Genomic DNA, 15,137 nt, shown 5'->3' on the forward strand with positions numbered 1-15,137 from the left:
GTTTCGCCGGTTTGGATCCTGGGTGTGGACATGGCACTGCTCATCAAGCCATGCTGAGGCGGCATCCCACATGCCACAACTGGAAGGACCCACAACTAAAAATACACAAGGGTGTACTGGGGGGCTTTGGGGAGAAAAAAGGAAAAATAAAACCTTTAAGAAAAAAAAAAAAGCTGGCTTTTCAGCACTTTTTTACTTGTGAAATTAATTTCAGAATGATGTGGAAGAATAGCAACGTTACTCAACTTGGTTTTAAATTTGCCTGTCTATATGTAAATCATGGGCAGGCCACTTGATCTCTCTGGGCTTTAGTTTTCTCACCTGTAAAATGGGATCGTTGGCCTAGTTCCATGATTTTAAAACTGCACTCATCTATGCCACTTCTTTTCTTCCTCATAATAGTTCAACTTTAGTCTGTTGTATATATTGGAAATACATGGGTCTTTGCAAGATTTTATTTGAAAACAGGTTAAGATTTTCTTGCCTGCTGAAAAAAAAACGACTTGAAGTTGCTCAAATAGAAAAAGTGAATTTTCTAAACAAATATGGGCATATCTCATGGAAATCAAAAGGCATTTAAAAATTTTTTTCTTTTAAAAATATTTATGTACTTATTGTTCTAATATGTAATGTACAGTAGTAAACACATAAGTTTAAAGGATGTTATGAAAAATATAAATACTAATAATTTCTTTTCATACCCCAGTAGATAGACTTTTGTACTCTCTGGAGTGATTACTCCTAATTTTTGGAGATCATTGGAATAGATGGTCCACCCAAATACCTTGCTTTAAAGTTCCTTGACTTCTTTAGCTTAAGAGATCTTTTCCTTCATCCTACATCAGCTGCCCATTCAAAATGTTACCTCCTGGACTTTGTCATTAACATCATTTCTGATCTCAGTTTTAAACATCTTTCTGTTGATTACTTCCTGGTTCTGCCAACTCACTCTACTGTTCCTAATTCAAGAATTTTCACAATGCATTGAGACCTGTCGGTTACTGTCCTTAACTATCTCCTTTTGTCCTTACTGCAATGAGTTCCTTGTACACATTCTTAACTCTCTTGTCCTGTTCTCTGCTTAACCTGGCAGGAGAGCAAGTCTAGCCAAATATATCTTTCTACTTATTCTACACCCAGGCCTGGGAAGTGCCAGGAACCCAGAAGTATGCTTTTGTCAACTCTCATGGCTGATTCATTCTTTTCTCTCTTTAGACTAGCTTTCTCTCTTCCATGTATATTAGTCACTTCCCTGTGGTTCACAAGTTTATTTTTCCTCTTTGCAAGAGACTAGCCTAATCAAATTGAACATCTCTTGGACATTATTCCAAATTCACAGGAGAATCAGATTGGCCCAGCTTGGGGGAGATGTTTTTATCCTTGGTGCCATAAACTATGGCCAGAGGAGCAAGGTGTACCATACTATAAGCATTGCTGCTGGGGCCCACCCTTTGGGATGTGTGGGTAGTAGAAATGAGTGCGGCATTACTTGTTTAGAGAGGTAATCATGAGTTGGGAAGACACCCGAAAAAGGAAAAACCGCTTAGTTAATCAGTCTTTCATGCAGAGAGAGGTCATTAATCTGTAGTCCATGGATGAGTTTCAGAGAGTCCCTGAGCACCCTGAAATTGTTGGAGATTTCTTTTGTTGTGTGTACATGCGTGCCTTTTAATGGAGAAGAGGTCCGTAGTTTTTAAATATTCTTAAAGGGAGTTATGACCTACATAAATGACTCTGCTGTAGGATTTATTTTAGCAGTGATAATCTGTGATGCCATGGATCTAGAAATCTTAACAGTGAAAGGTGAGGAGAAAGTAGTTTTTGCTATTATATTTTGAGTTCAAGATAATTAAAGAGGTGGAGAAAACAACTTTTAATGAAATGAGTTTTTCAAAACTCGAGTTTGACAAATGCACGTTGTAAATTAGTGTTTTCTCTTTGCATATATTTTATTTTAGATCAACAGAGGAGAATATTTTTGCCACCTCCACCTGGAATTAGAAAGTGTGTCATATCCACCAATATTTCGGCAACATCTTTGACAATAGATGGAATCAGGTACAACTTTTAAAATTTCTTTTAAAGCCAAGGAAGCCACTTAACTAATCATAAAACATTGAGTTTGCTTCTCTGTGCCCTCCTCTAATTCCCTTCTCACCTACTTAGCTTGTGATCACCTATCATTTTTTGTAATTATTGATTGCTGTAAATAGGAAATGGAGTAGGAGGTGCGCATAGTATTTCTGTTCACACTTTTTAACTACTTGTACTTGGCAACTTGTAGCTTTCTCTTCCCAAATTTAAGATTATGCATAATGCTTCATGAGTTTCATTAGATAGGAAGCCAAACCTGTTTTTCTATACTCCCGTTACCAGTATATACCTAAGATGATCTGATATTCCCTTCTCACCTGACAGCTCCATTTGATAGAGCAAGCTTTGTATATCCAAGGGTTTATCAGGAAATACTGTTTCTCTCTTCTCATCTTTTTGTGAAGATGAGAAGATGATGCAGGTCTCTTATTGTTTCTAATTGTATTTTTTGGTGAGGAAAATTGGTCCTGAGCTAACATGTGTTGCCGATCTTCCTCTTTTTGCTTGAGGAAGATTGTCCCTGAGCTAACATCCTTGCCAGTCTTCCTCCATTTTGTATGTGGGACACCGCCACAGCATGGCTTGATGAGTGGTGTGTAGGTCCACGCCCAGGATCCAAACCTGCAAACCCCTGGCTGCTGAAGCAGGGCATGTGAACTTAAGCACTACACCACCGGGCTAGCCTCTTGGTCTCTTATTTTTTCATGTAATCAATTGTACCATCAGATTTTTGAGTAAATTTAGTGGAGAAACACTTGGAAATTTTAAGTCTAGACTGATAGCTAATGTAAAGTTCTTTCAGACTGTTAAATCCCTTTGGATATTTATCTTTTACTTGGTGTATTTTATATACTTAACTAAATCTGTCTGTCTGCCACAGGAAGGCTGGACCTGAATCCCAAGAGATCCTATGTATTTCTTTTGGGTAAAATGATCACCCAGATCTGAGAAGAAGTTTAATTTCCTCTGTTTTTCTCCTTTACTTTAAAAATAATGTTTTTATTCAGGGCTTAAGGGAGTAGCTCTCCTGAGTAAATTAACCTCTGTAATTTTCTGTTTCCAGCAAAGGCAAAAGTCATTAAATAGCATGTTTCAGAATGTTCCCTTAGTGAATGATAGACTCACTGCTATTCCTAACTTAATTTTTTACCTGACTTGTTCTCTGATTAATCGTCTTAAAATAGTATTGTTAAAGGCTAGCTGGAATTAGATTCTGAACCTGTTAGAATGATCTAGAGCTGGCTTCCAAGTTTTTTTAAGAAGAGAAATTCATATAACCTAAAATTAACATTTAAAAGTGAACAGTTAAGTAGTATTGAGCACATTTACAATGTTGTGCAACTACCAACTCTATCTAGTTCTAAAACATTTTCATCACTCCAAAATAAAACCCGAGACCTTTTAAGCCATTGCTCCCCATTCTCCTCTAGCCCCCTAGCAACCATTGGCCTACTTTCTATTTCTGTAGATATCCTGTTCTGGATATTTCATATAAATGGCATCATACAACATGTGACCTTTTGTGTCTAGTTTCTTTCACTCAGTGTGTTTTTGAGGTTTATCTACATTGTAGGATGTGTCAGTCCTTCATTCCTTTTTATGGCTGAATAATATTCCATGATATGTATATAATATAATTTGTTCATTCAACCCTTAATTGTTAATAAACATTCAGGTTGTTTCTACCTTTTAGCTCTTATGAATAGTGATACTATGAACATATGTCTACAAGTATTTGTTAAGTACTTATTTTCATTTCTTTTGGGTGTATACTTCGGAATGGAATTTCTGGGTCATATAATAATTCTGCATTTAACATTTTGAGGAACCTCCAAGTCATTTTCCACATTGGCTGAACCAATTTATATTTCTACGAGCAATGTATGAGGGTCTCACTTTCCTGACTTTCGAGTTCTACACCTAGCAAAAGTCCCCGTGTTGTTATTTTGGTAGAAAAGGAGAACCCAAGTGGTTAAAAATTGATGTTTTTCCTTATTTTCTAGAAACTTAATTTGTTTTCATTCTCCTTAGATACGTGGTAGATGGTGGCTTCGTGAAACAGTTAAATCACAATCCCAGGTTAGGGTTGGACATCCTGGAAGTGGTTCCAATTTCAAAGTAAGTCTCTATGTCAAGCCTTTTTGTTCGAAGAAGAGTTGATTAGATAATTTCTAGCTGGTTTGGCGGTAGGAAGTTAATTACTTAGGAAACCCACAGAACATTTTGGGGACCTGTTTTTTCTCTTCTAAAGGAGTGAGGCGCTGCAGCGAAGTGGCCGAGCTGGCAGGACTTCCTCAGGAAAGTGCTTTCGGATCTATAGTAAAGATTTTTGGAACCAGTGTATGCCTGACCATGTGATCCCTGAGATTAAGAGAACTAGTTTGACATCTGTGGTTCTGACCTTAAAGTGCCTTGCCATACATGATGTTATAAGGTATGTAGATAACTTGAAAAAAAAATTTGTCAGATTGGAGCCAGGTTACTCCTCAGAAATTCTTCTGAAGTATTTGACTCATACATCCCTACAGTTCAAGGTTCAACTAAACCCAAATAAAAGGCTCTTTGCATTGCTTTACTGTGATTTGATCCCTTGCTCATATTTTAACCTTGGCTTCATGGGGTGCCTCCTCCTGATGTTTATTTGGATCATTTAGTGACAACTGTTTATCTATAATCAAAAGTATATAATGACCTTAGATCAGTCAGAAAGTGTTTTTTTGCAGCATCTTTTGTGTGGCCAGCATTGTGCCTAGTCCTGTGAGAGACACTAATACTCTGTGGTAGCTTTTTGCTTTCACTAACCTTAAGTTATATTGGGGAAACAAGATTCAGACACAAGAAGCAAAGAATAGAACAGTGGTTAAATTAATAAAATGTTTAGCTATATAATTAAGTGGTATAGGACATAGTATTGTTGTAGGGGCTTGAAATTTCGTGTTATACATGGTAGAGGAAGTAATGAAGGAAAGTACTGTCTTGGTCTTAATTTTGGTTTTAATAGTCTGGAAATGTAAAAATATGAGGAACTTTGAGAGAAGATGACCATGCATTCTTTAAATTCATAGTAAGAGGGGAAGTAATTATTAGGTGCATCCAAATATGTATTGTATACTCTTGGAAAGCCAATTCAAAAATTTTTTGGATAGTTATTGTAAGACTAGATATTTTCTAAATAAGACTATAGATCCTAGAAAGAGGAAAGCATGTAATACATAAAATACTAACTGTAACCATAAATGATACCAATGAGAAAGAAGAGCCATTTGAAGAACTCCAAGAGGCCAAATAGAAAGCTTTCAAATGAACCCAGATTTAAAAATAATATTCATGGGTGCCGGCCCCATGGCCGAGTGGTTAAGTTCATGTGCTCTGCTTCGGTGGCCCAGGGTTTCTCTGGTTTGAATCCTGGGCGCGGACATGGCACTGCTCATCAGGCCGTGCTGTGGTGGCATCCCACATGCCACAACTAGAAGGGCACACAACTGAAAATACACAGCTATGTACCAGGGGGCTTTGGGGAGAAAAAGGAAAAATAAAATCTTAAAAAAAAAAAAAATAATATTCACAAAGGATACCAGAGCGGCCTGTAACCGAGAATAAATATATATTAGAAAAATAGGAACAATAATTAGTTAATATCATCTGCACTGAGTTATTTTTCCATCTTAAGTTTTAAGACTTAGAGTCTACTAAAAGTCCCCAAAATGGTAGAGACCAGAAATTTTAAAAAACCAAACTTGTCTCCCACTCTTTTTAAGATGTGTGTAGAATAAGGAGTGATAGAACCAGTATTTGAGTTAGATGGTATAGTGTTTATAGATGACAGAAAGAAAAAGGAGCTTTTAAATTATTATTTTGCTTCCCCTTTCTCCTCCATCAAGAATGATTTTAAAATTGAAAAGATAAGAACAAGTCTAGATAAGAAGGAATTGATGACCAATATGGATTAGGAAATAATGAGAGAAAACCTAACGATCGTAAATGAATTTATCTTGAGACTTTAGACATTATTTCCATGGTACACGAAGAATTTGCAGATTTAACGTCAGAGGTATTGTGGGTTGTTTATGAGAAATTATGTAGAACAGATCACCAGAAGAAATGCAAATGTCTTGATTTTTCTGTTTAGAAAAGGGGCAGATTCTGGAAACAACTGTTGAGTACGCTTGCATTGATTCGTAGTAAATTTCAGCATAGCTTATTGGAAAATGGTTTTAGAGAATTTAATGGTGATATATAATAGCATGAATAAAAATGGTTCACAAAGAATATGTCATTATAAACCATTTCCTTTTCAGTTTGAAGATAGGACCATCCACATAATGGGTGCCCCACAAGAATTTATTGAATGATAACCTTAATGTCTCTTGTTTTCAACACAATATTTAGCATGATTACATTTGACATCTTTGTGGATAAGGAAGTGACAGTACCGCTGAATAGAGTATAGTTGCCAAATAGCCAAATCCAGAAAGTATTAATTGCTTAGTGTAGCCTAGATGGAAGTTTTACTTGTAGCATGCTGACCTTTGCTCTCTCCTGATAAGCACTTTTAATGAAAATATTAAATAAAGATATGGAAGTTATGATTATCAGATTTCTGGAAAATGTCTTGATATCTAGTTGGTAGATGATTAAAACCAAGATTTAGAATGATCTCAATAGGCCAGAACCTTGGGCAAAAATCAGTGGTAAAAGTCTGAAAGGATACATCTTTTATTCTGTGTTTTGGTTGTACCTTAAGGGAATTCATATGGAAAAGATCTAAAACTATAAGATCACCACAAACTTAATATAAGCTTACAATTATTATTCTGTAAAAATTTTTTTAAAAATTCCCATTGGCATAGACTTTGGTTATATTGATAGACTGCAAAGTCCAGATGACTGGCAATTATAGCACTTCTGTTCTAAGTTGGTCACTCTACATTTGGAGTTCAGTATTGGATGTTGTCATGTTTTATGAGGAGTTTGACAAACTAGATAGAGTGTTTCTAAAAGATGGTAATTAGGTATGGCGGGTCTCTTAGAAACCAAATAATATGAGGAGTGCTTCACAGAATTGGCAATTGATAGAATGAAGAGAGAAAAACAATTGTAGTTTTTACAAATCTGAAAGGGTTTTTATTTAGAAGAGGTAGCTGACTAGTTTGGTATTGCTCTAGGACAGAGGTCGCAAACTATGGTCCAGACTCACTGACTGTTTTTGTAAATTAAGTTTGTTGAAACACAGCCATTCATGTATGTATGGTGACTTTTGCTACAACAGCAGAGTTGAGTAACTGTGACAGAAACCATATGGCCTGCAAAACCTAAAATATTTACTATCTGGACTTTTACAGAAAATGTTTGCCGACTTTTTGCTCTAGAAGATACCAGGACTCGTTGGTACAAGTTGTAGGAATGCTGACTGTAGAGCAGTCTCCAGGATTTTTGATTGTTTTTATTTTATTTTATTTTTTTTATTTTTATTATTTTTTTTTGAGGAAGCTCAGCCCTGAGCTAACATCTGCTGCCAATCCTCCTCTTTTTGCTGAGGAAGACTGGCCCTGAGCTAACATCCGTGCCCATCTTCCTCTGTTTTATATGTGGGACGCCTACCACAGCATGGCTTTTGCTAAGCGGTGCCATGTCTGTACCCGGAATCTGAACCAGCAAACCCTAGGCTACCCCAAGCGGAACGTGTGCACTTAACCACTGCACCACCAGGCCGGCCCCTGTTTGTTTTTAAATAGAGCTATCAATCCTGGAATAGACTTTGTGTAAGATATTGGACCTTTGGTCCTTTTTGGACCTTTTTCAAGGTGAGAAATTGGAGTAGATGATTTATCATCTCAAGACCTATGGTGAAAAGAATAATCCAGTGATGATAATATTAAGTAATTATTCTTATTTTTAAAAATTATATATAATATTCATGCTTGGTTATATGCCACTCTGCTATCCTTTGTGAATATTATTAATTGTCTTATGTTCATTAATGGTATTGTGGTTATGTAATATAATGTTCTTATTTTCAGGAGATACGTGTTGAAGTATTTTGGGGGTGAATTGGTATTGTATTTGCAACTTGTTTTCATATCAGGAGAAAATAAGCACATACACATACATACATAGATACATAAAGCAAATATGGTAAAATTAATTGAATGTACTTACCATTTTATAAAAAGCCATTTTGAGGTACTATTGAACAATTTGTAATTTTTGGCCACTTTCAATTAATTTTTCCCCGCTGTTTTATAAAACTCTATAAAAATTGTGGACTACAGAACAGAGTAGACTTGATATTGGCTGTGAAGAAAGGGGCAGGATTAAGATGAGTGGAGAGGAATGGCAAGAGTGTTCCAGCTAAGGGGGATCAAAAAGAAATGCTTCTTGAATTAAAGAGTGTGATTCAGAAAATATTGTTTCCTCCTTTGCTGAGTGCTGGTCATAATCATAGAATGCTTAAAAAAAAAAGGAGTAGGAGAACTTGAAAAGTAGAAGTAAAACCTTTTGAATAGGTTTTCAAGTCTGTATAAAATGTTACCATGTTCAAGAAATGAATCTCATTTCATATCTCATTTAAATACACAGGTTTCCCTATTTGGATCCACCTAATGAGAGACTTATTTTGGAAGCTCTTAAACAACTTTACCAGTGTGATGCTATTGACAGGTAAAAAAAACCCCCAAAAACCCAACCACAGCGGATGTTAATTTCTTTTTAAAATAGGATTCTTAATACTTTGATTTATCAGTGTAAAACGATTTGTTTGCATTGAATGGATTGTTTAACTGAAGTTAGAATTTGTCCTTAATCTTAATCTTTCTTCACCACAATTCTGAATTTAAAAATTGTACCATAAAACTATTTTTGTTAAACATTGCTGTTATTTAACAAGCAGGTTCTGAGAACCATTTCAGTGCCAGGCATTATGCTGGGTAAATCAAAATGATCAGAGAGCCAAGAGTCTTTGTTCTCATGATTGTGTGATAGGGAAAGATTTGATAATTATCATTCTCTGATTTCTTCAAGGACATCCTCTATGCTTCTGTAGCATTTTGTGTCTTTTATTATACTGCTTTATTCTGCCTTGTTGTTTAGTTTTTTGGATGTATTGGCTCTTGACCGCAGGGAGTTTATCGTCTTTATGTTTCTCTTATCAATGACCACAGTGTATCATGTTTCTCATATTAAGTTGAGTTTCTGGAAGTGATTTAAGGTAATCTAAATTATATCTGATTTATTCTGAATGATGAACATTTCATTTGTACACTCTCAAGGTAGAAAGACTTAAGAACTTTTTCTTTCTCTTAAGGAGTGGCCATGTGACCAGATTGGGTTTGTCCATGGTGGAATTTCCTCTTCCTCCACATCTGACATGTGCAGTAATAAAGGCTGCTTCTCTGGACTGTGAAGATCTACTGCTTCCAATAGCAGCAATGTTGTCTGTGGAAAACGTCTTCATTAGACCTGGTAAAAAGTTTATTGATGAGTTTTTCTTTTAAGTTAATAAACTACTTTTTTAGAGCAGTTTTAGGCTTATGGAAAAATTGAGGGAAAGTTTAGATACACAGTTTCCCCTGTTATTAACATCTTTCATTAGTGTAGTGAATTTGTTAACAGTTGATGAGCCAATATTGGTACATTATTAAAGGGATCACTGTTTGTGTTATATATTGTGTGGGTTTTGACAAAGCTGTAATGACACATATCCACTATTAACAGTATTTTACAGAGTAGTTTCACTGCCCTAAACATCCCCTATGCTCTACCTATTCATCCCTACATCCCTTCCTGCAAACCCCTAGCAACCACTGATCTTTCTACTGTCTCCAAAGTTTTGCGTTTTCGAGAATGCCATAGAGTTGGAATCATACAGAACATAGCCTTTTCAGGGGCTGGCCCGGTGGCTCAGTGGTTAAGTTCGCACGTTCTGCTTTGGCAGCCCGGGGTTCACTAGTTCGGATCCCAGGTGCAGACCTGTGCACCGACTGTCAGGCCATGCTGTGGCAGGTGTCCCACATATACAGTAGAGGAAGATGGGCACAGATGTTAGCTCAGGGCCAGTCTTCCTCAGCAAAAAGAAGAGGATTGGCGGTAGATGTTAGTTCAGGGCTAATCTTCCTTAAAAAAAAAAAAACAAAAAATACTTATCAAATAAAATAATAAAAGAAAAAAAAAACATAGCCTTTTCAGATTGGCTGCTTTAACTTAGCAATGTGTGTTTATGGTTCCTCTGTGTCTTTTTGTGGCGTGATAGCTCATTACTTTTTATTGCTGAATAATATTCCATTGTATGGAATTTATTTATCCATTCGCCTATTGAAGGATATCTTGATTACTTTCGTGTTTTGGGAGCTATGAGTAAAGCTGCTGTAAACATCCATGTGCGTGTTTTTCTGTGGACACTGGTTTTCAACTCATTGTTGAATCATAGGATAAAAATATGTTTAGATTTGTAAGAAACTGTGAAACTATCTTCCAAAGTGTCTGCACCATTTGTGCATTCCCACCAGGAGTGAGTCTGAGAATTCCTGTTGTTACACATCCTCACCAGCATTTGGTATTGTCAGTGTTTTGGATTTTGGCCATTCTAATAGGTGTGTGGTGGTATCTTGTTGTTTTAATTTGCAGTTCTCTGATGAAGTCAAGTCTTTTTTAATTGGGTTGGTTGTTTTCTTATTGTTGAGTTTTAAGAGTTCTTTGTGTATTTTGGATAACAGTCCTTTATCAGCTATGTCTTTTGCAAATATTTTCGCCCAGTCTATGGTTTATCTTCTCCTACTCTTGACACTGTCTTTTCACAGAGCAGAAGTTTTTACTTTTAATTAAGTCCAGCTTATCAATTATTTCTTTCATGGTTTATGCCTTTGGTGTTATATCTGAAAAGTTGCCATATTCAAGGTCATCTAGATTTTTTCCTATATTATCTTCTAGGAGTTGGATGTCCATTTGTGTCATCCCCATTTGTCAAAAGACTGTCTTTTTCTTTTTTTTTTTAAAGATTTTATTTTTCCTTTTTCTCCCAAAGCCCCCCGGTACATAGTTGGGTATTTTTAGTTGTGGCTCCTTCTAGTTGTGGGATGTGGGAGCCGCCTCAACGTGGCCTGACGAGCGGTGCCATGTCTGCGCCCAGGATCTGAACCCTGGGCTGCTGCAGCGGAGCGCGCGAACTTAACCACTCGACCACGGAGCCGGCCCCATTATCTGACTTTTGACCTAGTGTTTCTCGACTTCATTTTTTCATTTGTAAAGCCAGAGAGTTAGATTAAGGTGATTCAACTCTAGTAGTGTTGCAGGGCTAAAAAAAGGACATGTTTTTCCTTGTTGGATTATTTAAATAGATGAAACCAATCTGATGTTAGCCTTTTTTTGGTGGAGGGGTAACATTTTATTGTAATACAATTTCAAACTTACGCAAATGTTGAAAGAATAATGAAGGAACTCTTTTATACCTTTTATCTAGTTTCAGCAGTTTTTAACATTTTGCTGCATTTGTTTTATTTTTCTCTCTATGTATATATATATATATTTATAAATATGCATTTGATTTCTTTTTCTGAATCATTTGAGAGTAAATTGAAAACATGTGTGTTCCCTTAACACAAAATATTTACATGTATATTTACTAAGAACAAGGGCAATCTCTTATTTAACCATAGTACATTTATCAAAATTAGGAAATTTAACATTGATACAATACTATTATTTAGTCCAGAGTCCGTAATTCAAATTGGCCATTTTCTCTAGGATATACAGAAGTGGTTTCAGAATTGCTACACTATACCACTGTGAAAGGAAGCCATATGTAACTGGAGTTCAATATTTGCTTACAGGTTTTTTTTGAGGGAAAATTTCACTTTACATGTAGTGAAATGTCTAAGTCTTAGGTGTATAATTCAGTGAATTTTCTGAAATGCATACACCCATATAACCCACACCGCTGTCAAGATACAGAACAGTTTTATTACTCCAGAAAATTCCCTCAGTTGGCCTCCCCAGTCAAATGCCATCCCACCTCTGAAAAGTCTGATTTTTTCTTTGGTTAATTTTGCATCTTCTGAAATTTAAACTAAATAGAATTGTACAATATATACTTTTTTGTGTTTGACTTCTTTTGGTCTACATAGTGTATGTGAGGTTCATCCATGTTGTTTTAGGTATCCGTTCTTTGTTCTTTTTATTGTTGAGTAGCATTCTGTTCTGTGAACATACTACAGTTAGTTTATCCATTATCCTATTGATGGACATTTGAATTGTTTCTTGTTTGGTGCTATTTATGAATACAGCTGTTTCAGACATTGTTGAGCAAGTCTTTTGTAGATGTGTATTTTTATTTCTCTTAGGTAAATACCTAGGAAAGAAATTGCTGCATTATTGAGTAGGTGTATGTTTAACTTGAAGACATTGCCAACCCTTTTCCTAAAGTGGCTGTACCGTTTTAAAATCCCAGCAGCAATGTCTGAGAGTGCAGCTTGCATTACATGTCCTCCTTAACATTTGGTGTTGCCAATCGTTTTCTTTGTATACGTTCTGATATGTATAAGTGATACTTCTTTGTGGCTTTAATTTGCATTTTCCTGATAAGTAATAATTTTGAGCACTTTTTCATGTGGTTATTGGCTGTTTGTCTTCTTTTGTGAAGTGCCTGTTAAAATCTTTTGCCCATGTTCTTTTAATTTTTTAAATTTTTAAATTTTTCCTTTTTTATTACAATAACATTGTTTATAACGTTATATATATTTCAGGTGTACATCGTTTTATATTTTGATGTCTGTGTAGATTACAATATGTTCACCACCCAAAGACTAATTACAATCCATCACCACACACATCTGCCTGATCACCCCTTTCACCCTCTTCCCTCCCTACTTCCACTCTGGTAACCACCAATCCAATCTCTGTTTCTATGTATTTGTTTTGTCATTGTTTTTATCTTCTACTTATGAGTGAAATCATATGGTATTTGATTTTTTTCCCTCTGACTTATTCTACTTAGCATAATACCCTCAAGCTCCATCCATGTTGTCACAAATGGCTAGATTTCATCATTTCTTATGGCTGAGTAGCATTCCATTATGTATATATACACCACATCTTTATCCATTTGTGCCTTGACGGGCTCCTAGGTTGCTTCAAGTCTTGGCTACTGTGAATAATGCTGCGATGAACATAGGGGTGCATGTGTCTTTATACATTTGTGTTTTCATGTTCTTTGGAGAAATACTCAGCAGTGGAATAGCTGGATCATATGGTAGATCTATTTTTAATTTTTTAAGGAATCTCCATACTGTTTTCCATAGTGGCTGCACCGGTTTGCACTCCTACCAGCAGTGTATGAGGGTTCCCTTCTCTCTACATCCTCTCCAACACTTGTTGTTTCCTGTCTTGTTAATTATAGCAATCCTGATGAGAGAGAGGTAATATCTCATTGTAGTTTTGATTTGCGTTTCCCTGATAGTGAATGATGTTGAACATCTTTTCGTGTATCTTCTTTGGAGAAATGTCTGTCCAGATCTTTTGCTCATTTTTTAATTGGGTTGTTAGCTTTTTCATTGTTGAGATGTATGAGTTTTTTATATATTTTGGATATTAACCCCTTATCAGATAAATGGTTTGCAGATATCTTCTCCCAGGTGTTAGATTGTCTTTTCGTTTTGTTAACGGTTTCCTGTGCTGTGCAGAAGCTTTTGTTTGATGTAGTCCCATTTGTTCATTTTTCCTATTGTTTCCCTTGCCCGGTCAGACATGGTACTTGAAAATATGCTGCTAAGAATGATGTCAAAGAGTATACTGCCTGTGTTTTCTTCTAGAAGGTTAGTGGCTCCAGGTCTTACATTCAAGTCTCTAGTCCATTTTGAGTTAATTTTTGTGTATGGTGTAAGATAGTGGTCTACTTTCATTCTAGGCATGTGGCTGTCCAGTTTTCCCAGCACCATTTATTGAAGAGAGTTTCCTTTCTCCATTGTGTGTTCTTTGCTCCCTTGTCAAAAATGTGTGGGTTTATTTCTGGGCTCTCGATTCTGTTCCATTGATCTGTGTGTCTGTTTTTGTGCCAGTACCATGCTGTTGTGGTTACTATAGCTTTGTAGTATATTTTGAAATCAGAAGTGTGATACCTCCAGCTTTGTTCTTTTTTTGTCAGGATTCCTTTGGCTATTTGGGATCTTTCGTCGTTCCCTATAAATTTTAGGATTCTTTGTTCTATTTCTGTGAAAAATGTCATTGGAACTTTGATAGGGATGGCATTGAATCTGTAGATTGCTTTAGGAAGTATGGACATTCTAACTATGTTAATTGTTCCAATCCAAGAGCACGGAATATCTTTCCATTTCTTTCCATCTTCTTCAATTTCTTTCAATGATGTTTTATAGTTTTCAATGTACAGATCTTTCACCTCTTTGGTTAAATTTATTCCTAGGTATTTTATTCTTTTTGTTGCAATTGTAAATGGGATTGTATTCTTAATTTCTCTTCCTACTACTTCATTATTAGTGTATAGAAATGCACTGATTTCTGTATGTTGATTTTGTATCCTGCTACTTGACTGTATTCATTTATTGTTTCTAAAAGTTTTTTAGTGGATTCTTTAGGGTTTTCTATATATAAAATCATATCGTCTGCAAATAGTGATAGTTTCACTTCTTCCTTTCCAATTTGGATAACTTTTATTTCTTTTTCGCCTGATTGCTCTGGCTAAGACTTCCAATACTGTGTTAAATAAGAGTGGTGAAAGTGGGCATCCTTGTCTGGTTCCTGTTCTTAGAGGGATAGCTTTCAGTTTTTCTCCATTGAGAATGATATTAGCTTGGGCTTGTCATATATGGCCTTTATTATATTGAGGTACTTTCATTCTATACCCATTTTATTCAGCATTTTTGTCATAAATGGATGCTCTATCTTGTCAAATGCCTTCTCTGCATCTATTGAGATGATCATGTGGTTTTTGTTCTTTATTTTGTTAATGTGGTCCATCATGTTGATTAATTGACAGATGTTGAACTATCCCTGCATCCCTGGAATAAATCCCACTTGGTCATGGTGTATGATCTTTT

General features: G+C 35.9%; 1 protein-coding gene across 1 annotated transcript in view; it reads left to right on the forward strand.

Moving 5' to 3' along the window:
• DHX40 (DEAH-box helicase 40) overlaps positions 1 to 15,137 on the forward strand; it is a 49,819-nt gene that overhangs the window by 15,105 nt on the left and 19,577 nt on the right. The window contains exons 8-12 of the mRNA XM_008541445.2: positions 1,959 to 2,058; positions 4,126 to 4,212; positions 4,346 to 4,528; positions 8,674 to 8,754; positions 9,398 to 9,555. Of these exons, the coding sequence (XP_008539667.1) occupies positions 1,959 to 2,058; positions 4,126 to 4,212; positions 4,346 to 4,528; positions 8,674 to 8,754; positions 9,398 to 9,555 (609 nt within the window). The remainder of the gene's footprint in view (positions 1 to 1,958; positions 2,059 to 4,125; positions 4,213 to 4,345; positions 4,529 to 8,673; positions 8,755 to 9,397; positions 9,556 to 15,137) is intronic.

The sequence above is a fragment of the Equus przewalskii genome, chromosome 10 (assembly GCF_037783145.1).
Source record: "Equus przewalskii isolate Varuska chromosome 10, EquPr2, whole genome shotgun sequence".
Classification (NCBI taxonomy): Eukaryota; Metazoa; Chordata; class Mammalia; order Perissodactyla; family Equidae; genus Equus; species Equus przewalskii.